Source organism: Podarcis melisellensis, assembly GCF_964234715.1.
Source record: "Podarcis melisellensis genome assembly, chromosome: 11".
Lineage (NCBI taxonomy): Eukaryota > Metazoa > Chordata > Lepidosauria > Squamata > Lacertidae > Podarcis > Podarcis melisellensis.
The window spans coordinates 32,064,220-32,090,685 of record NC_138543.1 but is presented as its reverse complement, the minus strand read 5'-3'; the positions used below and the strand labels follow the sequence as shown (position 1 = coordinate 32,090,685).

Sequence of the window (26,466 nt, the reverse complement as noted above, 5' to 3'; positions counted from 1 at the left end):
GGTGTGAGATAGGCTTGCACACACTCCCATGCGAGTATAATAAACATTAACAGCTTGCCTCTTGCATCTTGCTGAGGCAATTAGCAGCAAACCAAAGTCACCATTTCTGGGCATATGGTTAGGTGTGTTGGAGAGGGTTTCCCTTGCCCTCCCAGGGCTGGTATCTCACCAGCTTGCCTTGCCTTCATCTGTCTGCTTAATTCCTACTTAAATCTGGACCCATCTTTGTGTCTGCTCATACAAGCCAGATGCTTCTTCTGAAATTCTACTTGAGTATTCTTCAATTCAAGGGTGTAGCTAGCTGCTCTGGCACCCGGAGCAGCAGGGGCGGGGCGATGCACGCATGGGGGTGCCGCAGCGATCCGTGCTCCACCCAGGGCAGGGGCGCTGCAGCAATCCACCCAGTGGGACACCACAGCGAGCTGCCCACAGAGTCCGCCTGCTGGATGCAAACCCCACGTTGCCGTTTTGGGCAGTGTGGGGCCCTGAGCCACTGCGTCACTCCGCGTTATGCCCCCCGCGGTATGCCATTTTGTCACCCCCTCCGGGATGACACCCGGGGCAAACCAGCACCCCCCTTCCTACGTCCCTGCTTCAATTCTGTCCATGGGTTGTGCATGCCAGCCAGCCAGACCTGCTTCCTCCATTGCTGACCTTCCTGTTGATTGAAGGAGTATTATAAGGGGATTTGGCTGAATGCAGTTACAGTGAACCTTGCAAACAGGAACCCAGATTACACAGGGCTCTCTCTCTCTCCCCCCCCCCCCACATACACCACAACAGACCTTCCTGCCCAATAAGGGAAGGTCAGGGGTGGAGAAGGAGATGTCACATTCAGATGCCCCTATATCCTCACACAGTACTCATGGCTTGGGGCTCCTGCACCATTTGCTAAATATCACCCAGCCATTGAGCAAGCAGGATAAAACTTTTTTTATACCTTCTTAAGCCACTTTTGAAGTCTGAGCCTCTTGGTTGCTTTAGTAATTATTATTATTATTATTATTATTATTATTATTATTATTATTAATAGCCCACCCATCTGGCTGGGTTTCCCCAGCCACTCTGGGTGGCTCCCAACAGAATATTAAAAACACGATAAACATCAAACATTAAAAACTTTCCTAAACAGGGCTGCCTTCAGAGGTCTTCTAAAAGTCAGCTAGTTCTTTATTTCCTTGACATCTGATGGGAGGGTGTTCCACAGGGCAGGCACCACTACTCAGAAGGCCTTCTGCTAATATTGGGAATGTTGTGTGCGCTGTTTTTGTTGTACCTGTTTGGTTTTGATTTTATGTTTTTATATTTACACTGCTTTCATTGTAAGCGGCCTAGAGAACTTTGTGTGAGGGAGATGGTGAACAAATGCTGGGGTTATGTGGGGAGAGATATTATGGCCCAGCCTTTCCATGCTCATTCATTGTAATTTCTGAACAATTGCTCTAGGAAGCCTACATGAATCCATTCTGTGCATATGCCGCCTCTGTTCAGATGGCCATTCATGGAGTAGGCAGGTCCAGCTGCTGACAGACTTACTTCCACCACCACCTGCCCCATGTTCAGAACACATATCCCCTCCTTAAATGTGAACCAACTAGCTTTTCTATGAAAGAGAAAATGAGGAAACCATACAAACAAACCCCTTATAACCCAGCTCAGCTTTTGCTGATGCGACACCTAGAATACTGTAACCAAAGTTTTTAGACTGTTTTACTTTCTTTCCAGAATTTTCAGACTAAAGGCTAGTTTAGCTTTTATATTTATATTTTTTGTAAGTGTGTTGCGTAATAACACGGGTTCTTTGCCGCACCCAGCAATGACATGGTTGCTGTTTAACATTATCCCTGGAGATGGTGATGGCACAGCTTAAAAAAACACGTATCAGGACCACTGACTGATTAACTTAGGAAATCAAATGGCATAATGTTTTCCAGATGGATGTTTTGTGAAAACAAGTTTTTCATTGTGTCAATTTCAAACAGGAACACTTGGAAAGTGATTTTAAAAACACGATATAATGCTTTTATTGTTTACGTTTCTCGCCTCATAACTTGTTGCATTGATGTGGCATTTTGTTATTTGAAATGTATCAGTTGCATTCAATATTTTACATAGAAAAGTGGGGGTATAAATATATTGGGATTAAAAAAAAGGCCTTGTTGAGGCAGGATTATGTACCCAAACATTTCTGATATATTTTCCTAATTTTTTATAAAGAATGTTATGAAATGGTTTTCTCTGCACTATACAGCAGCAGCAGCTCATTTTTTTGGGGGGGGGGAGGAATAGAGCATTGTGGCATTCATACGGAGCCCCCCACTGTCTCATGGACTATTGGCCCCGTACACCACTCACTAATCCGCTGCCACCAACCAGGTCCTCCCCGGTAAATCACTTAGTCTCAGTCAGGTTCTTAAGTTAACAAAGAAGAGTGTAGTTTATTGCAAACACAAATAAACTTTAACTGCATTCAAAAAGTTGTTACTCTTTAGTCTTATTTTATCCTGTCTCTAACTCTTCTATCTCCCCTCACACACGAACCAACTGCACTAACTGTGTGTCTATTTCCAACTGTCTGCCAACTGCTTTCCCAACTGCCTTTTCCCAACCAACCAACTAAAACCAACCTCAGGCTAAGCCCTTTTATAAAAAGGTAGGCTCCGCCTCTGGCTTTTCTATTGGTCTGCCTATTAACTCTTTCTCTCCCCCTATACAGACATTTTCAAATGAACGCGCAAACGCCACAAACATGAATCCCCTTTTCTTCTTCCAGTGGTGTAGGATGGGAGGAGCAAGACCGTGGCGAGATCAGGGAAGCTCCGGGGTGGCAATGGTCATGTCCTGGAAGTGTGAATCCACCTGTGGGACACTGCTGCTGCTTCTAACCCAAACGGCTCCCAGACGTGCCCTGTCCCGGCACATGCAGCCCTGCCACTGGCTGTTTCTGGTCTACACCCCCCTCACAAATAAGTGAACTTCAACAAATTCCGCTCCCGTTCCCCTTTTTCCTTCAAATTCTGACATCCCCAGCGAAGAGTAGCTGAGGTTTCCCGCATAAATAAAAGCAACGGTTGGCTCATTATGAAGAAAAATATATAGAATACGCTGCTGAATAGGAAAGGATCTAGTTGGGATGGTTGGTGCTGGTTTCTTGTCTCTGTGTACTGTAATTTATGTAGAAGGCAGAATATTGCAGGTAGGTCTTCCTCTTCCTGGTATCTTAATTATGGCAGAAACTAAACTCCATAGAATGTTATCCTCTCTGTGAAGCTATTAAGGGTACAGAAGACTTCTTGGGGACTGGTGGGAAGGTAGTCTTATTGGGAATGGGGGCTTCCTTAGATGAGGGTTTGATAATGTGATGGATCAGAACAATGTGCCCAAAATCAAGACCTTGTTATATCAAGCGCTCATTATTTTCATTGGAGAGGTTACATTAAGTAATATGTTTGAATGTTGAATGTGTAAATGAATGTCTAGAGAGAATGGATAAAACAGACACCATTAGATGTATGGCTAGATAAGTGCTTAATGATTATTTTATTTGTTTAAAAACCAATAAAAATGTTGTTTTTATATAAAAAAACCAATGTACCCTCCACCCTCTTTTTCCTGTTTTGCTCCATTCTTTTCCTCCCTATGTCATCCAGCGGATAGAGCCTGGAAACAATTTGGTATAGAGATCTAGTATTTTATATTGTATAATACAATTGCTCACTCTGAACAAACCAACATCAAAGCAAAAGAAAGAACCTACAAAACCCAACACCCTGTGGTGTAAGACTGATTTATAATTTGCTGAATTCTCTCAACCAAATATCTTTGCAATTGTAGCAATTGGAAAAGTTAGTATTTGGAAAAGGTAAATGTTATCAAAAGAAGCTTGATACCAGTTTTGCCCGAAGAGCATCAGTGCTCAATGAAGTCATTGATTGGCTAGGCAAAAGATACTGGATTTTAGAAATCCAGGTAGAGAGGCAATTCCAAACAAGCTATATTGGTGCATGCCCAGTTAGACTATAATCCTATAGCTGCTTCCATATGAGTAAGCCTAATTGAATTCAATAACGTTTTCTTCTTATTAGACATGAATATAGGATTCTGCTCTTGCTTGCTTTGCTCTGTGTCTTTGTTATGTAATGGGTATTATTTTAAAAAAGTGGGGGACTTCAGATTGAGACACCATTTCCCCAGCGGATCCACTTAGAAATGTCAGTGGAATATATATACTGGACCACCAAAATCCTGGTGTTGGGTTCTTGTTAAATGTCTTGTTAGTACACTGAAAAGAGAAGTGAGAAACTAATTACATTTGCACATGGTACAAAATCAGATAGCTGAAAACAGCTGGAGGCAGTAGGAAGATATGAATTGATCTGTAGAGATTTCAGCAATGTGCAGAAATTAGTGAAATTTGTCTTGGGGAAAAATATTATCTGGGGAAGGAAAAAGAGGAGTTGGGACATCAGAAAAAAAGAAATTTGTGAACCACCTACATGTTGTACAGTGGTACCTCAGGTTAAGAACTTACCATATATACTCGAGTATAAGCCAAGGCACCTAATTTTACCACTAAAAACTGGGAAAACTTATTGACTCAAGTATAAGCCTGGGGTGGGAAATGCAGCAGCTACTGGTAAATTTCAAAAATAAAAATAGATACCAATATAATTACAATAATTGAGGCATCAGTAGGTTTGCTGCCAAGGAGTGTGGTGGAGTTTCCTTCTTTGGAGGTCTTTAAGCAGAGGCTTGACAACCATATGTCAGGAGTGCTCTGATGGTGTTTCCTGCTTGGCAGGGGGTTGGACTCGATGGCCCTTGTGGTCTCTTCCAACTCTATGATTCTATGAAATGTTTTTGAATATTTATTTCAAAGAAAAACAGTAAACTAGCTCTGTAAGTGGAAAAGAGGGTCAACAAAAACAATATGGTATCAACAATAACTTTAAAAGTACAAAAACCTTCATCTCTCTCCCTTCTCACTGTACTCAAACTACTCCCTCTTCCATTCCTCAGTTGCCTCATGAGAGCTCTCAAATATTCCACAGTACTTTACTCAAACCTCTTAACATTGTTTAAAACTGCCAGTTTCCCCCATCCCCACCAGTCTTTCAGTGTTTCTCCCTTCTCACTGCCATGCCATGCTCACTACTCTTGTGCAACCTGACTTCACTTTTGCTTATTATTGGTACGGTTAAATTATTGGTACAGTTAAAGGGTAAGGGTAAATGGACCCCTGATCGTTAGGCCCAGTCGTGGATGCTGTGGCAAATACCCATGACAGAAAAAGTTACGTAGGAACTTAAATTAGCTAAAGGCAGTGCTTTTTCTGGGGGTTCGCAGGGGTATGTATGCCCCTAAACATTTTGTGAATCTAAGTTTGGCCTCATTGTCATCTTCACTAGTGGATTACATTAACTCTTGATAAAATGTAAAAAAATTCAATGCCTACTGTCCCAAGCTTTTTGGATTGATAAATTGGTTTCCCAATTACTTTATCAGTTAGCAAGATCTGAATGCACATGCAATTTCTTGTGGCTTGTATTAGACCACTATGCTGGCAAAGACAGATTTGAGAGGTATAGCTTTATCCTATGCAGAGGCAATAAAGTCCTATATTTTATGGCACTTCTATTTCAGAAGGCAGCACACAATCTGTGTTTTATTGGCGTTCCATTTACAGTTGAAATGAAACTAATCCCTGCTCTAATGTCTATTTTCAAATATCAGTAGAGACCTTTCAGAGCAAGTCCTAGGAAGGAAAAGCTTTCACCAGTATACAAGCTCTATCGTCTTGCTGTTGTCATTTGTAATAGGAAAGCATTTGTAGAGTGACCATTGAAGATGCCTGATTGAAAATGGGTATCCTGACGTTATCTAGCTAAGTAACTCATTGTTTCTTTTTGTCCTAGTTTAGACTTGGATCGCTGATCTTACAGAAAGTCTCAGGTCCAGCCGAAGTCATTAGTGAGCTGATTAGCTATTGCCTAGACTGCATAAAAGGGCTACATTCAAAAAATGAGCATCTGCAAAAAGAGAATGAAAGACTTCAAAGTGATCTGGATGATGTGCAAGAGCAGTAAGTTGAAAATAAACTGCATGGGATATTCTTGGTTTGATTTTTATTCTAATATCAATGAAATAGCCACAATAATCTGTGCTTCTAAAGTAAGGATGGATAATGGCTATTTTGATGATAAAAGGTCTTAAAATAACCATCTTAAAATATCTTAAGGGCTGTCAACTGGAAGATGGAGCAATCTTGTTTTCTCCTGTTCTAGAGGGTAGGACCCAAACCAATGTCTTCAAATTACAAGAAAGGAGATTCTGACTAAACATCAGGAAGAATTTTTGTCACAGTAAGAGCTGTTCGACGGTGGAACAGACTCCCTCGCGAGGTTGTACGGTGGAGTCTCCTTTCCTGGAGGTTTTAAAGCAGTGGTTGGATGGCCATATGTCATGGATGTGTTAGTTGAGATTCCTGCATTTCAGAGGGTTGGATTAGATGACTCCTGAGGTCCTTTCCAACTTCAGTTTATTGGCCCATTTTTCATCTTATCACTGCATCCAACCACTGGCCTAATAGCTCAACTGCCTCTCCTGATTCAGATGGTACAGATAGAGCTGGTGTCATCTGCATGTGGATGATACTTCACTCTGAATCTCCTGATGATGAAGGAAACTATATAATGATGATGATGATGATCAGACATTAAAAACTTCCCTAAACAGGGCCACCTTCAGTTGTCTTTTAAAAGTAAAATAGTTGTTTATTGCCTTGACATCTGCTGGGAGGGCATTCCACAGGGCAGGCACCACTTCCGAGAAGGCCCTCTTCCTGGTTCAGTGGCCCCCAACCCCCTGAGACACTCCGGAAGGCTACTGTGGTTAACAGTTTTGAGAGATTGAGGAGAGAGTGCAGTGTTGCACTGCCCCCATCTCTCTCCCAATTAATCATCAACAAGGGTGACCAAGCCAGCTTCAGGGCCATGTGGAAGCCTGAAGCCAGACTGGAGTGTAATCTAGAACAAAAAGGGGAGGAATACAAATAAAATGAGGACATAAGGCAACAAAGGATGAAAGTAACACTTGCAAACTTAAATTTTGTAAAATGTAAAATGTCCCTCCTTATACTAGATGCAACAAGTTTTTGGTCACCTTCTAAGATGGTGGAGCTTGTTCTTCTGTGAAAAAGAAGTTGCCTGGCTTTTGTGACTTTCATAATCCTTGCATGCCACTACTCCGTGCTAAACCAGGAATCTGCTGGTGTTAATTTAAATCTGTTGCTTTTAGCAATAATAAAAGCATACTTCCATCTGCTGAGCTTTGGTTTATCCTCCAGATAGCTATAATTCAGAAATTTGTATGGATTTTGTTTCTTACTGAAAGCAGTTGTAGACGTATTTTCTGCAAATGATAAGGTCCTATGGCTGATGTGTAAGCAAGATTGAACTTTTTGAACCTTGCTGCTACAGAATAGGAAAAAACTCCAATCATCACTTTGTCTTTATTTTCTGAAACATTTTTTAAAAATTTGCTTCCCCAATGAAATGTGTAAGGATTCTCCTTTTACTGTTATCTTAACATTTTACCGTTTCTGTTCAATTTCCCCACCCCTGCTAAAGAGTTTCAGGTTTGATTTATAGTTGATTAGTACATATCATCTTTCTTTTAAGAGTTATTGAGCTGATCTACATGCTAATAATACACAGCCTTTTGCATTTGCATTTAAATTAGATGAATTATTTATCAGCTGTTGAACACATCAAGGCAGACTGTGTTAATAGTTCATAAGATTATTTTCCCATTATGGAATTTAATCTGTAAAGCGGTACAATCTATATTTGCTAATATTTTAAACTGGGCTAGTGACCTAAAGAGCCAAATACATTCTGAAACATAAGCTTAATATGTTGGGTCTTTATGGTTTAATATGCACAAAAAAACCTGAATTTAAAATTTATAGACACTGGGTGAAATCAGTGGGCCTGCTCAGAGTAACATTGAATATCACCCAATAGTATGGCAACACATTCCATTTTAGGAGCTGGTTTCTCCACTTGGGTAAACTTGGAAGGCTGCTGTCATGCCTCATGCTTTTGATGTTGGCATCTTAGACAATTTAGAGACCTCCCTTACTCTTTATCATAAACATGAAATGTACATTTGTATTTTTATTAATATTTTAAAGTTTTTAAAGGTTATCTGTGCTAATACATATATGATTATTAATAACCTGCTATACTCTGTATAAACTCATTCCAAACAGCAGTATGTTTATCCAAATAAAGTCTGTATCTATAAGCAATCTGTTCATATGTTTTAAATGCTGTAATGTCTTCAATCCATTGGTTAAAGGGAACATTGCCCCACCCCCTTCCAATTCATCAGTTCTAGTCTTTTGGCCATAGTTAGGGCACATAGAGTTCATTTTTGTTGTCCAGTTGTCAACTTCCATATGATAGGTATATAATTCAAAACAATATTTTCTTCTGAATTTTTTTAGTTTTTCCGTACAGTCAGACTACCTATACTACCTAGATAGTGGGATAGTGTCTTAACTTCTGTAAGCAATGGATCAATGGATCTAAGACTTATACAACAGAAAATCATGTTTAGAATATTTTAGACTCCACTACGTTTGTATAGAAAAGGACTGTCTAACACTACTTCTTGTTGGAGATTTAATAAGGATAATGCCTCTTTGAAACATATGTTCTTGCATATTCTCACTAAGTTTTGGGGGGAAGTGTTGAAATGTATAAAGCTGACTGTACGGAAATGTACATTTCGTTTTTAAGATTACAAAAATGTGTTGAAGCTAAAGAAGAACTAGAGATGGAACTTTATAAAAGATTTATCTTGGTCCTCAATGAAAAGAAAGCTAAGATAAGAAACTTACAGAAAAGTTTGAAAGAAGCTGAAGAAGCTGTCTTGGAAACAACACAAGCAAGGTACTCTTTATTACTTTCTTTGTGCTACTAAGCATCATGCTTAAAATAAATGGGGTTCAGTTTGGTTGACTCATCTAAGCTTTAGCAGAATGATCTTACAGCAAAAATCACTTTGTTGAGCTCTGAAGTGCAGGCACCTTTAGCAGTTCTGCAATTTAGTCTCATTAATGCCATCTAGAAGCAAAGTAGTAAATCTGAATCTTCATTTGAAACTGTCAAACATTTTGTATATCACAGGCATGCCTGCCCATCTTTTCTTAATCCTGGCTTTAAAAGAAGGATAAAAGTGTTAGCTAATGAGATACCTGATATGCAGACTGGGCTTTCCTTGAAAATATTTGTGATGATGGAATGGCTAAGACTTAGCTAGAACAGAGATTGATCAGGGTTAGCAAAAGTTTATTCCATGTAAATGCAGTAAAGCATTAGAGCTTGTTAATAATAATCTGAACTTGACGAAAGGAGCTATTTGTGGCTATTTTCCCCACTAAGAGTGGGGCTTTGTTTCCACTGAGGAAGCTAATTGGGACTGTAGAAGAATGTATTTGTAGGATTTGAAGCTGTATCACCATCTCTAATGGCAGATAACCTTGAAAATGACGATGACCTATAAAATAAAATACCCTATTACTCTGGCTTGTTTCACACAATGCAACAGAAACAGGCACACATTGCAAATTTTGCATGTACCTTGTTTTTACTATTATGCATAGTATTTTCCTGGAAATGTGTTCAGGACCTTACTATGACTTCATAAGGGAGGGGAGAAGAAATCATGTTGTAACTAGGGATGGACAAATCAGTATATTTCTTCTCTTTGTACTTTTCCATCTGTTCATTCATAACACATTCATTTCATCTCATCTTGATATTTATCTGTATTGTTTTTAAAGCACAAAGATCCTAAATATGTTTGTATGTATTTCCTCACGCAATCCAAATTTCTAAATATATTTTTTCTCACAGTACACATCAATGTATTTTGATGTATTTTATCCTAAAATAATGCATTTGATGGTACTTTTTTGAATGGAGAAATTCACTGAAAAATTTAGAGGAGAGCAAAATCTGAAAGCTTAGTTTCCAATCTGTGATTTAATCTGCAAGGTGAAGATCAAATAGGTTCATATTGAAATTCCTAGAATTAGTCAAGGAGGTGTGGATCAGGTCAACCAGTCTTAGAATTCATTTTACCTTTCCTTTCTGTCCTTGTTTTTCTCTTTGTTTTAGCAACATCACACATTATGTACTAAACTTTTTAATGAGAATCTGCTATAACTATCGTATGTGAAGTGGCCTTTAGACAGATGATAGTTACACTGACCTTCAGTGGCTGGGTCAGGACCCACAGCTGAGTGGTGCCCTGACCTAAAGTGGGTCACACCACCAGCAGCACCATCTTTTAAGGATTTGTTTTTTTAACAGAGAAACACAGAGAGAAAGTGGGGAGAATTAGGAAAAGGAGAAAAGGAAAAGGAAAAGAGAGAATGAGAAAGACAGCAGAGAATGACTAAAAACATATATACGGGGAGGAAATGGGTTTCATTGGAGGTTAAGACTAAGGTCAGTCCCAATTATGAAAACGTTGAAAACTGGCAACTTAAAGGACTTTTGTGAAATCTTCACCACACTTACTTCATTTATTATACTTTTGGAAAGGAACATAATTTTAAAAATATGTAACCCCCATAAATGTTATCTAAACTGATGAATCACAATAATGATTTTTTTTCAAAGAAAAATGGTTAGGGAACCTGGGTTTGGTCAGATTTATCTAAAACTTTCATTATCCAAAACAGTCCGGATATCTTTATTGCACTAGACATGGGCCATGACAAAGCTGAATCAAAGTAAAAGGGGTGTCACACCACAAATAATGGTCTCTATTTAGATCTCTTATCCAATTAATGCAATTCAAACAAATACCTGTTCTTCTGCACTACATATGCAGATGATGATGTCATATCTATTTGTTTAAAATGTATTTTAAAGGCATGAGAAGGAAATGCCTTTGTGTTTTTACAGGGACACCGTGTCTACATCTGAAAGTAAAGTTGAAACAGAAGATTATGACGGCAGCACTGATGATGAAAGTGAAAATTCAACACAGCCCTCCACATCAGCAGCAGGTGAGGTAGACCAAATTGTTTATACCAGAGATATCACAGGCATCCCTTTTATTTTACAGGAATATTTTATGATGAAGGCCAAGCTGTCAGGCAGACTACTTTGCTGCTGCTGCCACCTGTTCCTCTCCATTTTTCCCCTTGCTGCCTTCAGTATATTGGGCCTTTCCTGGGCTGCCTCCAGTCACTTCAGGCAGCGGCAAAAGAGGAGGAGGGAGCAGTGGTGGAGGGGGCAGTGGCAGGATGCAACATTTTCTGTTTTGCTTCAAGCAGCAAAATGTATTGAGCCGGTCCTGTCTCCAGTCCTTATTTCACTAAGATTTGTACATGCCTCTGGGATTTTGAGGTATGCTATTTTATCGAAGTGCTCCTATGATGTGAATGCTACAATACTTGTCATGACACTTCTAATGATGGACTTCTGAAATTATTCTTAAGTTAAAAAACAAAAACTTTTTCCTTCCTGTTAGTGGACACTGAATCCACACCAATCTGGAAGGTACTGAAAAAATACAATTTTATATAAGGGGGGGGGGCGTGGAGGGGGAGGCGGCATTGATTAATTTCTAAGAGATGAAAATGATCAGAAATGGATTTAATGCTGTGCCAGAGTATTGTAATAATTGCCATTAAAAAGGAAGCATCTGTCTTTATGCTGAGTTCCAGTAAGTCTCATTCCAAAAGGCCTGGGAGCTCTCTTTCATCTTCATGATGAAAAGCTCTCCCCAGGACACTTTCTCCTGCATCTGCATAGCATGACAGACACACTTTCAATATGGTGTTATAGATTTGTAAAACTTAGTGCAAGGGCTTTGTAAGACTAGGCAGGCTGGAAGCAATATGAATAATATTTTTATCCCTCCTTTATTAAGTTAAAATATAACCAGGTTCTAAAGTAGCAGAACGTTTGGGATATTGCTGTTCTTAAAATAAATTAAGAGTATTCTGAATGTTGCTGTTCTTAAAATAAATTAAGTTCAGGTTTCCATATTGCTCTATCTTTGCTCTGCACATTTGTTTCTCGTGGCAAATGTGGAATAGCCTGTTCATTATCTATAGCTTCACATGATGGACAGAAATGTAGGAGACCAAAGCTGTTAATTCCAAAACCTTTCTGCAGATGGATATTGCAATATAATAGACATTTGAAAGACAGCTCACTCTTGTGGAACCATATCAATTCCCTCCTCCTCTCAAAAAATTGAACCTGTCAACATAGGCTGCTATTAGTAGCAGCCTTTGGGGCTTATTGTATAAATTGGGTTTAGGGAGTGGATTGACATAGTAGAATAGCACACACAATGAGCTCTGTATTCAGCTTTGTAACAGTGGGAAATATTGAAACAAAAAGTATGCAGTACTTGAAGTGAAGGGTTTCTTTATTTTTACATTAGAAATAATTTCATCAATTAAATTAGCATTTGGGGTGCTGTTATTTCACATTAGGGTTCCAGCCCTAATGTGATTTAAATAGCAATAGGTAGAGGATGTTTAATGATTGTAATTTACCAGAAAAGATGGGGGAAATGTCTAATTCTATATTCCAAATGGTTTGAACCCCTTAACTTCCAGGTCATCAATATATTTTGCAGAAGCCAAATGTGTTGAAACCAATGGGAATTTCTCCAATAAAATGGAAATAATCCAGCAGAAGTTGTGTTGTTAGATTACAGCAGGGGTGGAGAAACATTTTAAGCCCAAGGGCCACCTTAAGCCCAAGGGCCCTTCTGAGCAATGTTCTGAGGGCCACATGCTGAAGAGACTAGAGATTTCCCTACTTGTAAGAAATCCCATAGTCAAGAAAATTTGGGAGGAGGTGGCAGTGGCTGATATTACAGAGACACTATTTCCCTAAGAGTGTGCCTGTGTGCAGTGTATATGTCATCTGATGAAGTAGACTGTGGTCCATGAAAGCTTATCCCTTAACAAATTTGTTAGTCTTTACCATAAGACTCTTTTTTCACTACCACAAACTAATAAAGGTACCTTTCTTGAAATTTAAACCATTCTAGTTTATTATGTTATGGTTGCTTGTTTGTTACTGTTACAACTACTGAACAATTCACACATTAAACAAAAATAAAGATAGAATTTGGAAGAATATGTCTTACTTGAGCAGTCCTTCAGAGAGTATATGATTTCTTTTGCACAAGACTGAAGTGAAGAAAGGAAACTTTTATAACGGTAAATCCTAAAGAACTTCATTATTTGTAGGAGAGAAAAAGATCTTTATTGCCGCCTTCCTAAATGTCCATATACTGACACTACAATATCTCTCGCGATAAACCAAAAGCTTATGGTGAATAAAATTAGCCAGAACATAGTAGCCTTTTCAAGAAAAGAAATAAAGACTTCCTAGCACTTTACATAGGAAATTGCTCTTGCACTAATTTTTAAACCTATAAATAATGTTGAGGCAATGTCAGTCCTCTGACGTTCGGTCTTAAGTAGATTTGAAACAGGCACAATGTGTGCATAGCATGAATTGGAAGAATCTTTGTAAATCATTTTACTTTCTCCTGTGTTCAAAACAAATTAGAGTGTAATGTTTACAGGTCTCTTAGCTGTTTATAGCTCTTACCTGACTGCTTTCTTTGGCAAAGCATAGCCACTCTGGGAAGCAGTTTTATTTTGTTTACTTACGTTGCTACTCAGACTGGGCTGTTACAGCTGTCTTTCAGCAAAATGCTCCTCGGATCTCTGATCCGCAAAGAGTAGTTTATCCTACTTTTTGTCATTCTTTCTCATAACATTTAAGTGTTGCTGTTTGGTACAAATTACTACTAAAAGCACTCTATTCATTACTTGGCTAATATCCGGTGCTTATTCACAGGTAGTTTTGACTGCATTTTCAGGAGTTGGAAAGACTTGGTTGGTTGATTTCTTCATTTTAAAATCTAAATTTACTATGTGTAAGCCATTGTACAAGCTTCTCACTGCACTAGCACACTGCTTATTTGTTGGACGACGTCATCTGGAACAATCTATTGTGCAGAAGAATAAAAGCACCACTGCTGGGTTTAAATGAAGTTAGCTGTTAGAGTATTCTGATTTTAGCTGATAATTCTGTGCCCTTAAATCAAGGGTAGCTAACAAAGTGCCCACCAGAGGCCCACCAGCTCCCATCAGCCTCATGGCCAATTAGTAGGAATTATGGGAGTTGTAGTCTAGCAACACCTGGAGGGTACCATGTTGGCTATCCCTGTCTTAAGAATAAGTAGTGGCATTCTAGGACTGAAAAGAGAATTACCAGTATTGCATGGCTCTAGAGTCCAAATTAGACACTACACTAAACATTCAGCTGCCATTGCAAATAATAGTTGTGCATCTAGTTACCTCCTTCACAATATCTAACAGAACCTGCCTCCTGCTGTTATGATAGACTGCATTTACCTCCATCACCAGCAGCAGCCAGTGATGATAGGCATGAACAGGGAAGAAAACTGCAACACTGCAACAGGAAGCCTTTCTCAAGGTCTTCCTCCAATGGCACTAGACAACAGTCAAGTTGGCAAAAATTAACCCCTCCCTTCTCCTTTATGTTGGAAGGGCTGTGGAAAGCTTTATTCAGGTTTGGTGGGAATGCCCCCATCTTAAAAACTTTTGGAATAGATTATTCTCCATTATATCTGCAATTACAGGCCAACCCCTTTCTCTAAATCCTGCCTTAGCCCTACTATCTTTGGACATAGACGTAGATTCCACCCTGTTCCATAGATATCTAGTAGGCATCTTACTGACTGCAGCACGATTAGTGATAGCTCAGTGATGAAAGAACCAGATTGAAATACCCATGAATATATGGGAGAATAATATCTGTTATACAGCAATGTCTGAGCATCTCGCCAGACACAGGAAGGCAATTAAAGACATAACAAATAATATACCTTCCAAGACACATAGGCCCCTTTAATTATGTTAACGGCCAAAATCAAGACCTTGTTATACCAACTGCTCAATATTCTCATTGGAGAGGATACATTAAATAATATTCTTGAATGTTGATGTATAAGTGTATGTATAGAAACAAAAGATAAAACACCATTTGATGTGCTGCTGGATGTGTTTAATGGTTATTGTATTTGTTTAAAAACCAATGAAAAATTGTTTTTAAAAGTACCACTAGATATTGTTGAGGAGCTAGAATAATATTGGGGTACCTTTGGCCAATTTATTATGGAATAAGTGTTGATGGTATAGATGTGTAAAGTATATTCCACAAGTCTGTGCATGTGTGTGTATATTTAAACACAGAGAGAGGCAAAAGCCAGTAGACAGAAATCTGGAACATGGGAAGCTCCTTTATTTCATGTCAGTTGGTTGGTCCAGCTAGCTTGGTACTGACTGGCAGCAGCTCTTCAGGCAAGAGACATTCCCAGTCCTGCTTTGAGATGCTGGGGACTGAACTTGAGACCTTCTACATGCAAAGCAGATGCTCTACCTTTCAGAAATGGCAATATGCCTTTAACATGATCTTTCAAATAAGTTTTAATATTCAGTTCTGAGAGAAGATGCAAAGTCTAATTGCTTTGGTGTTAAGTTGGTGGTTTATTTTATTTAAGAGTATTGGAACATAGTTCCTTTTAGAGTGGTGTTTGTTAAATTGTCTTTTGGTATCCTTGGGTAGCAAGATCAACATAGCTCTGTTATTATAAGTAAAAGCAAGTTTGGAGAAAATAACAGGTGTCCTGGTAGTAAAAAGTCAATGAAAGAGTAAATCACTGGGACGCACTTATTTTCTTTCTAGGTGAGATTGAAATATGAGCCCTGAAATGAGCCTTAATAGGCAGCAGTGTAAGCTAGCAGCAAAGCAGTGATCAGCTTCTTGAATGAGAATCCTGAGTTGCATCAGGGCATGACCTCCTAACGGCTGACATTTGACCCTCTAGTCAGACAGCTCAGTTGGGCTTTCTCTCAGGCTTGAAAATGATTTATTATTTCAAATATGATGACTGGGAAAGCATAGAATGACCTGTGCTTTGGAAACCAGTGGGACTTTCCTTGAGGGACACAGGCAAGAGATTAAAGAGTGCGTAGAAATTAATGTTTGTAAGCTAGCAAATTCCTCTGCATAAAGGAAGCATTTCTTAACCTTGGTAAATATGCAGACTGTTAAATAAAACAAGGAATCTCTCAGATGTGTAGATACATGTTCTTAATCTTGTCAGAAACTGGTAAAACTGAAACTCAGTTATGTTGTTTTAAAGTTTCAAAATTTTGTTAATAGCTAAAATTCCTATTCCTATATTAATCCAAAAATAACATCTTCAGAAAGTATACTCCTACAGGCCATTACAGTCATACAAATAAAAAAGAAAAGCAAGTCTGGCTGAATCCTGACAAGACAGAAGTACTGTTTTTGAGGGACAGGGGGCGGGCTGGTGTGGAGGACTCTCTGGTCCTGAATAGGGTAACTGTGCCCCTGAAGGACCAGGTGCGTAGCCTGGGAGTCATTTTGGACTCACAGCTGTCCATGGAGGCGCAGGTCAATTCTGTATCCAGGGCAGCTGTCTACCAACTCCACCTGGTACGCAGGCTGAGACCCTACCTGCCCGCAGAATGTCTCACCAGAGTGGTGCAGGCTCTAGTTATCTCCCGCTTGGACTACTGCAATGCGCTCTACGTGGGGCTACCTTTGAAGGTGACTCGGAAACTACAGCTAATCCAGAATGTGGCAGCTAGACTGGTGACTGGGGGCGGCCCCCGAGACCACATAACACCGGTCTTGAAAGACCTACATTGGCTCCCAGTACGTTTCCGAGCACAATTCAAAGTGTTGGTGTTGACCTTTAAAGCCCTAAACGGCCTCGGCCCAGTATACCTGAAGGAGCGTCTCCACCCCCATCATTCTTCCCGGACGCTGAGGTCCAGTGCTGAGGGCGTTCTGGCGGTTCCCTCATTGCGAGAAGCAAGGCTACAGGGAACCAGGCAGAGGGCCTTTTCGGTAGTGGCGCCCGCCCTGTGGAACGCCCTCCCATCAGATGTCAAAACGATAAACAACTACCTGACATTCAGAAGACATCTTAAGGCAGCCCTGTTCAGGGAAGTTTTTAATGTATGATATTTTAGTGTTTTCTGGTTTCTATGGAAGCCGCCCAGAGTGGCTGGGGAAACCCAGCCAGATGGGTGGGGTACAAATAATAAATTATTATTATTATTATTATTATTATTATTATTATTAGATGCAAATGATAAAGGGGAAGTGAGAGAGTTGTATATTTTAGAACCCACCTTATTTCTGTGATTGTACATTGCTTTAAACTGCATTTGACATTGTGTTTAAATTGATGGAATTGAACGGAAGGAGCGTGTCGCTGTTGGTTCTGCGTCATCTTGGTGGCTTTCGATACCATCAACCATAGTATCCTTCTGAGCCGCCTTGTTGGGATAGGACTTGGAGACAGTGTTTTAGAGTGGCTTTGTTCCTTCCTGGAGGGGCAAACCCTGAAGGTGGTGCAGGGGGACTCTTGTTTGACACCTTAGTCATTGGTCTACGGGTCCCTCAGGGTTCTGCCTTGCTTTTTAATATTTACCTGAAACCACTGGGAAAGATTGTCCATATTTTTGGGGTTCTGTGGCACCAGCTCTATTTCTCCTTTCCACCAAAATCAAAGGAAGCCATTTTGATTCTACACTGGTATCAGTAATGGACTGGATGAGGGTATTCTCTCATAGGAACCTGCCCAGGCTTTGAGATCTTTGGAGGCGGCCATATCCTGCTCCCTCCACCCTCATATGGATGCGGAAGAGGGCATTCTCAGTGGCTGCTCTGAAATTTTGGAACTCCCTGGAGAAGCTAGACTGGTTCCTTCCTTGTTGTTCTTCCACTGACAGACTTTCTTGTCCCAACAGGCTTTTGGGAACCGATTGCTTTTAATGAAAGGGCTGCTTCTGTGCTATTTTTATTGCAGTTATTGGTATTGTTTTAATAGATTTTGTATATGTATATAGTTTTAATTCTATCAACTTTTAATTGTTTTTAATGATTGCATTTTCTATGTTTTTAGCGTTTTTACTCTTATCTGTAAGTTGCCTTGAGTTCTGTCAGGGAAAAAGTTGGGTTATAAATAATTATAATAAAAAATCTACCCACTGGACAGATTGCAACATAAAGTTGGCAAAGCTGCATTGAAAACATGAACTTTATAAGTTAGAAATTTATGGTGGGTGGGAATGTTTAATTTTGGGCATTATATTAATGAACATCTTATCATTCAACAGCTTTTGGTTTGTCAAAACATGGCCTCAAGAAAATGTTTCTACTATCATTGTAGTCACTGCTAGTTATGCTAACCATTTTAAAGAAAATAACATGGGGGGGGGGGAGAGAATCAACTTGCGGGTTAGAAGTTTCAGATAACAAAATTATAATTCCTCAGCTTTCAGCAGCTTTGTAATGGATCTTTTACCTCCAGTGTATGTCACAGAGGTTTTAAAGCACTATTATAAAGCTTTCATTGTACTGTGAAACAGCCTCATTTTTTTTGTAGCCAAAAAGTTTTTGAAAGTTCCCATCATGGTTTTTACTCTTGATGAAGGGAGAGGGGTTCATTTTATATCTTAAATGTTTCATTTTGACAATATGACAGCTTATGTCACTGTTGTTAATATTAGTGGTTTTAAAAGCACGTTTTCCCCATAAAGCACTGAACTAGGGCTGAGGAACCTGTCTAGCATCTAGCAACATCTGGACATCCATAGGTCCCTCACACCTGCTTTAATGAATAAAAAATCACTATAACTAAGCACCAGTTTGCTGGATCCAAGAGTTCTCTTCTCCAATGGAAGGGAGGCGAGGAAGTCTCCTTTTGGAGGAAGCTACCTTTACATATATATATATAGAGAGAGAGAGAGAGAGAGAGTGTGTAGATCCTCTCCTAATAATACTTTTATATCACTGTATACATGGAGGTGAAATTTGTTGGTCCTTTCCCTGTGAAGTTGGTTGGGGAAAATCTCCCTCCCAGCTTTGGGGGTTTTCTGGTCATGCATCCAGCCTTAAATCTGCATAGCAGATGAAAGGATGTACAGGTGGGCACTTAGGCACCAGCAGGAAAGAGGAAATGGATCTGTCTGAAATCTGCATATGCTAATTATATGTATAGATGCTAATCTACCACAATTTAACTAGGAATACATCTTACCAAAATTGGGAAGACTTTAACCTGTCTACGGTCCTCCATCTTCTGTCCAAGTGCTATTTATAGGCAATTTCTCTCCCTTCTTATATTTCCCCCTTTTATTTATTTCAACCATTTGTATACCACTTAATCACAACCATCTCTAAGCTACAGACAGAAGATGCAATACTGCAAAAATGAGTTGAAGCTATAAAATCAGCATTCAGTTTAAAAGCCTGGTGGATTTTTTAAAAAGTGCATTCAGTGCCAGAAGTTCAACAGGGAGCCTATCTAACCTCAGCTGCAAGGGAGTTCCACAAAATTTAGCCCACAATACAAAGCACACAGCTCCTTGTGGATCTGTGCTATGAAAGTAGCTAACAGTGACTTTCACAAAGATCTCAGCGACTGAGCAGGGATTTAAGGGATTAGGTGGTCTCTGAGGTATGCTGAACCCAAGTTGTTAAGGGAGAATTAATACAAGAACATTGAACCTGACTCAGTAGCTTATGGGCAGCAGGTGCAAGCTTTTGAACATTGGAATTAGGTGCTTGCAATAGTCTATCCCCATCAACAGTCTTGCTGCAGCATTTTCCAGCAGCTTGTGCCTCTGGACCAGGTCCAAGGGTAGCCCCACATAGAGCTACTTGCAGTAATCAAGACTTGAAGTCAGTTGCATAAATCACTGCAACTGGACTAACCATGTCCAAGAATGGTCATAGCTGGTGAAAGGCCCTCTAGGCAACTGAAGCTATCTGAGCCTGCAGCGACAAAGATGGATCCAGTAGCACCCCTAAACTCCATGCCTGTTCTTTCAAGGGACTGCCACCCCATCCAAAACAGGCAAGTGGCCTATCTCCTAGATATGGGAACCACTCCTCACCCATGGTGCCTCTGTCTTTCCAGGGCTCAGACTCATCATATTGGCCCTCATCCACTCCAGTACTGCTTCCAGAAAACAGTCTAGACTCTAGATCATTCACAGTCTCTCCTGAGTCACATGTTATGGAGAAGCAGAGCTGCATTGCTTCAGCATACTGATGACCCTTTGCTCCAAAACTTGGACTGGACAGCCTGTCAAATAGAGGACTTTCCCCTGCAAAGTAAGACAGATGGCCACCCTGCTGGGTGCATGCAACTTAGCATGTGATTATTCAGCAAGTAGAATGTCACCATCTACTTTCCAAGCACAGACTTGTGCCTAAGAATACACCCAGACCAGGATTCTGCAGCACTTTCTATAATCTCTCTCTGTGTGTTCGTTCTCCTTTCTGGCTCTGTGTTTGTGCTCACATCCATGCAAAGGTTGTATCTGACTCATCTGCCTTGAACTCATTAGGTGGTCTTAGGCAAACCACTGTCTTTTAGCCTCTCCACCTGCGCTATAGGGAAAGGAATCATCATCATCATCATCATCTACCTTGTCAAAGTTGCTGAAATACTGTATATGAAGTGTTTTGAAAAGCCCAAAACACTATTGCAAATGCTTGTTGTTGTTATTTTCAAGCTTTGCTGCAGTTCTGTAAATTGTCTTTCATTGGCTTTCTTCATGGCCACTGGTCATGCTTCATTATCTGCCATTGTTGGCCTCCTCCCTCCCCACCCAACCACTTCCCCCCAATCAAAATTTAGTGCTGCTGAAATGGTTCAGGAGATATACTCTAAATTGCAGTGGCATGGGCATTTTACTGGCTGCTGCAACATAAACCATCCAGTTGTTGTACTAGAGCCAGTTATCTCAGGTAATCATAAACACTCCATGGTAAATTATCGTATTATCCAAGTGGATTCTGGGATCTCTCTCCATACATGAAAACTCTCCCTCCTCTTTACTGCAGACCTGACAATATATATACAGTGGTACCTTGGGTTACATACGCTTCAGGTTCCATGCGCTTCAGGTTACAGACTCCGCTAACCCAGAAATAGTACCTCGGGTTAAGAACTTTGCTTCAGGATGAGAACAGCAGCAGGAGGCCCCATTAGCTAAAGTGGTGCCTCAGATTAAGAACAGTTTCAGGTTAAGAACAGACCTCCGGAATGAATTAAGTACTTAACCTGAGGTACCACTGTAAAAGCAAAGTCATTGCAGATTTTCTAATGGCGGTTTTCCAAAAGGAAAATATTTAGTGGAATCGTGCATTCACTTTTGAGAGGCAGTGAATTCTCAACTTGAAGCATTTGTTCTGGTTTTAACCGCATATAACCTTGACTTCATCCCCCCCCCCCTTGAAGTCCCATTGTTCATTTGAGGAGGTATTAAATAAAGTTTATTATTAGCTATAAAAAGTAATGCATCTTTTCGGTTAGGAAATCTTTCTTAATAGCAAGCACTTCTCTGAATTAATTAAGATCTTTGGGAAGATATTGTGAGTAGAATTGTAGCTTGGCTGCCTAACAAGTTCTATGTAACATTATAGTAGAGTCTAAGTAAAGCAAACCTTTTTCCACTCACCCACTTCTGTAAATCTAGAATCATGTGCGAAACACGAAGGACCTATGATTGTGGTGGGCATTCAAGAAAATGAGAGAAGCCCTACTCCTAGCCCAAACAAGAAAGGGCTAATTGTATCTAAGCCACTGTTGATGGGTTTAGGATTATAGCCATATCTATATAATCACAGATTTGTAAAGTATTTGATAGTCAAGCTTCTAGACGTTTTGATAAAGTCGTATTCTTAATGCCCTGCACCAGCAAAAATGGATATTAGAGTATTTTTTTTTTTGTAATCTCCTTGGGTGTCCAAACCAGCTATTCATTTTGTGTGTAATGTATAGGAATCCCAACACATTCAACCTACTTTTATAAGAAAAACACAGCAGCAGCAACAAAATCTGAGGCAATACCCTTGTATTTATTTATTTTTACTTGTGATTAGAATGGCCTGTATAGGAATGCAACTACACAATCTGCCTTTAAAAGTTTTGTGTTATTAGTACAGGGCCCATCCAGTGGTCCAATTCATGAAACAGTAATGGAGAAAAAAGCAAACCTGCTCTAAGATTTTCACCTAGGGAGGAATAAAAATGACATTATGCACTATGCAGCTGCTTTGCAAAACAAGACCGCCAAATCTGGAGAATGAATTTCCTGTCTTCTTCTCTTGCAAACTTTGATCTCTTCAAGTTTTGGCCTGTGCATTCTGAAATAAATTGCTGTAAGAAACAGTAGATCCAACCAAGAAGTTTAAGCAAGTGAATAGAGCTATCATTAACTGATTAATGCATTGTTTTATGATTTCAAAAATCTAAAATCTTTCCAAATTCTCCAACTACCAAATACAAATGTTATGGCTAGAATCGTTGTAAAACCAGATTCACTTGGATTCCATTATCTGCATTTGGGAGATATAGCAGAATGTGGATATTAATAGGTAGGAAACACCTAAATGCTATTATTAGTCATGAAGAGTACTTCCTAGCACGTACTATGTTTGAGGTGTATAGAGTGTATTTATGTTTTGCCTGAAAAATTATGTGCTGAGCAGTATAACTTGCAAAACAGTAATATAACATTCCCATAAATGATAATCTATTTTGTCATTTTCTACCTCTTCTCTCTTTAGTAGCTAAACCCAGAAGAGACTCATTACTTGGTAGCCCAGATATTATTGATGTTGCACCAAGTAGAAAGAGAAGGCAGCGGGCCCGAAATGTTCCAAGGGCAGAACCAAAAGTGGCGCTATACGAATCCCAAATGGCAGCAAAGAAAAGGTAAGAATGGTTTAGTATTTATATCAATTGCCAAAGGTACCATTTGTAGCATATTGAATTTAGATTTAGACTTTGCTACAAATCCATGCATTTGCACCAAAGTAAATTCCAGTGTTTTCAATGGGGCTGACACGCAGCTTTAAGGATAACATAGACTGTTACGGATAATTTAGACTTGTGGTTCACAACATGGGGCGCATGCCCCACGGGGGGAATTAAATTTTCAAAGGGGGCAATTTGAGAATGAGTTTTTAACTTTTAGGCTTCCTCCACATGAACAGTTCACTTTTTGAATATTAAGAATTATATGTAACGGGGGGGGGGGGGCAGGATTTTAGAGATACTTAGGTGAGGCAGGCCAAAAAAAGATTGGAAACCACTGCTTTAGACTGAAATCCAATTACTAGGTCAAGCCATAAAAAATAGTATAATTTTTTTGTCTTAAAGTAGTAATATCTACGTAAAAATAGATATCTGCATAAAAATAGATTGGTAATATCCAAGGCAACACGATGACCAAATACAATGATATGATATCAATATACACTCTTTATATAATATGAAATCACATAAACAGGAAAACTTATTAATCTCTGAAGATCACAAAATATGTACTCTTAATGGATTCTCTTGAAAACATAAAACCAAATAAACATAAGTCTTATAAGTCTCTGAAAGTCTTTGAAGACTATGCAAGTCTCTGAAAGAAGCAATATATCAGATTCTTATCTGGTGAAAACAGCCTTGGATATTACTGACTATTGTTTACAACACAGGGGTTAAAATGTAAAAATAGATAGGGCCAGTACCCTGGTCTCAAGCTGGCCAACAAGCAAGATGCCCACAAGCAAGACTCTTCCTTCCTTTCCAGCAACTGGTATTCATAGGTGCCTCCTCTGACAGTGGAGGTAGAACCTAACCAGCATGACTAGTAGCCAGATAATGGATCTCAGGTGTTCTGAGGTAATTTAATATTTATCATGGGGATTTTTTTTATCATGGTCCCTTCCCCCCCAAATTATATTTGTAGTTCCTGCATGTTGTGGTATTCTTTCCCTTGTGGCTTTCTTTCCCATGTAATTTACTTTCCTGTCATGCTACTATAGTGTACTGTACTGTATATAGGCCTGGCTCTAGTAATTGTCCTTTTTAATGGTACAAAGCAAGCAATGAGGAAAACATTGTGTCCTCCAAAATAACAGGGAAAACAAACAAAAAGTTGTAATATTATTTATTTAATAGCACGTATTTGGTTCAAAGTTCTTAATAACCTGCAGTTCAAACAAAGCAGTGCACTCCATGAAGAGATTTCAGTATGCTTATAATAGAAGCAGTTAAGTACGGTAAGTTGGTTGGCTGAAATCCCGTTTGCAGTCAGACTACTTAAAGTCCATTGAAGTCACTGGGATTCAAGCAGCCTAATGGTGCATAAGATTATTGCCTTAGGGCGCTGTCTTGGAAGATGGTTATGTTAATATCCCTGCTGTCTTATGAAAGTATTTCCAAATGATCTCTGGGGAACAGAAGCAGTGTGTATATCAGAGATTCTTGAGAGCGCTGACACTACTATTGAAAACCAATCCTTCAGAATCTGTAGCAAATCACTTCTGAAAATGATATTCTACTATAATTTGCAGCATTCTGCAAATAATAAATTGTCTATGAAGAAGCAGGAACAAATCAACAAGAGACAATTTCCTAAGATTAGTTGGAATTTACTTTTACTATTTGTATTAGAGGTGCCACTTCCCAATGAAGATTGCTATGGATTGTTGCAAAAAGCTTTATTTGGGCAAGCGGCTCCCTTCCATGTACATCTGTTTTGTTTTACTCTTTACTCCACATTTAAGTTAGTGTCATTGGTGACTGTGTTATGACAGAATTTATAATAGTATAGCAGTAGCTTGGAATTTCATGCACACATGGCTCAGAAATAGTTCAAACATATCAAGTGCTATCAAATTATTTCTTTCAGTATAAAAGGAAAGCCATAATACTGGAGGCAGAATACCTAGCAATAGGCTAAAATAGTCTTGAAGGTGCGTGAAAGCAGTGAAGATTTTTGTGATCATAGCCCTAGCTATACTTCTTTATTAATAAAAATAGGAGCCTTAGAATGGAGTGAGATTGGATTTTGAATGCTGACTCAAAAGAATTTGACTCATTTTCAGTGCTAGTAAATACACATGATTAATTTATCCTATCTACAGGAAAGAGCTTTCAGCCTGTTTAAAGGGTCATGACTCATACCGCATCTGGATCTGAGAGGCAGTGTGGTCCAATGAATCGTTTGCTAGACTTGGACCTGGGAAATCTCGGTTCAAATCCCCTAGCTCAGGTCCAGACTTGTTGGGTGGCCCTGGGTAAGCTGCTTTCTGCGTCAATTCGCCCATCTGTAAAACTGAACATTAAAGGTTGACATTGCTCTGTAGTTGGGAGGATGAATAAATTGGTTAAAGAAGTCTTAAAATGAAAACTGTTTTAGAATATTATACAAGTATAATGCCCAAGTAGGCATTAATCTTATCACATGAAAGCAACCTAACTCTGCATGTGAGAATTTGGAAGATTCCCCCACCAACAAGGAAAGAAAGCTCAATCAAATACAGTGGTACCTCGGGTTAAGTACTTAATTTGTTCCGGAGGTCCGTTCTTAACCTGAAACTGTTCTTAACCTGAAGCACCACTTTAGCTAATGGGGCCTCCTGCTGCTGCCACGTCGCCGGAGCACGATTTCTGTTCTCATCTTGAAGCAAAGTTCTTAACCTGAAGCACTATTTCTGGGTTAGCGGAGTATGTAACCTGAAGCTTATGTAACCTGAAGCATATGTATCCCGAGGTACCACTGTATGCAGTGAAGAAGTAACTGCTGACTGATCCATTCTTTATGTTCTTATCCTTTTGCCCTTACCATTTCCCCTTGATTTTTAGGGGAAACTGGTCTCTAAGAAGTGAAAATAAATAGGGGCAGAGGGGAGAATCAGCTAGCAGGTCTTCTTTCCCTCTCTTGCCTATTTGACCAGTCTTCTTTGCTTGTGTCAAGGGGAGCCTATAGAATTCTCAGCAGGCACAGCCAGTGCGGTGGTCTCACCCAGTGAGTGTTATATTTAGTGAGATACAATCATCACAGTATCTGCTTTGCATGTGGAAGATCCCAGTTTCAGTCCCCAGCATCTCCAAGTAGGGCCAGGAGAGATCCCTGTCTGAGCTCAGATGGTAGAGCATGAGACCTCTTAATTTCAGATCATGGGTTCAAGCCCAATGTGGAGCAGAAGATTCCTTCATTGCCAGGGGTTGAACTAGATGACCCTCATGGCTCCTTCCAACTCCCAATGAAACCTTGGGAGTCACTGCCAGTAAGTCTCTACAATACTCAGCTAGATGGTATCAAGAACCTTCTTTCTCTCTCACCCCCATCACATCACCTTCTGCTAATTACGTTTGGAACAGAAGGAGCTGATTCAGAAACCCTCCGTGGTTAGAGGAAACCTGATGGATAAAAATTTGGGTTTTCCCTCCTTGTGGATGTGACATTGACCTTCTCTACCA

The 26,466-nt window shown here is 39.6% G+C and overlaps 1 protein-coding gene across 7 annotated transcripts in view; it reads left to right on the top strand.

Annotated features, from left to right (window-relative positions):
• Positions 1-26,466, top strand: part of XRCC4 (X-ray repair cross complementing 4) — a 108,662-nt gene that overhangs the window by 37,610 nt on the left and 44,586 nt on the right. For 5 of the 7 annotated variants that reach the window (XR_014172836.1, XM_081930223.1, XM_081930226.1 and 2 more), the window contains 4 exons: positions 5,916-6,082; positions 8,805-8,957; positions 10,983-11,086; positions 22,770-22,917. Coding sequence is in view for 6 of the 7 variants with exons in the window: in XM_081930223.1 (XP_081786349.1) it covers positions 5,916-6,082; positions 8,805-8,957; positions 10,983-11,086; positions 22,770-22,917 (572 nt within the window). In the remaining variant the exon portion in view is untranslated. Of the gene's footprint in view, positions 1-5,915; positions 6,083-8,804; positions 8,958-10,982; positions 11,087-20,109; positions 20,285-22,769; positions 22,918-26,466 lie in introns of those variants that run through there. The other 2 variants (XM_081930225.1, XM_081930228.1) reach the window with 2 other exon arrangements.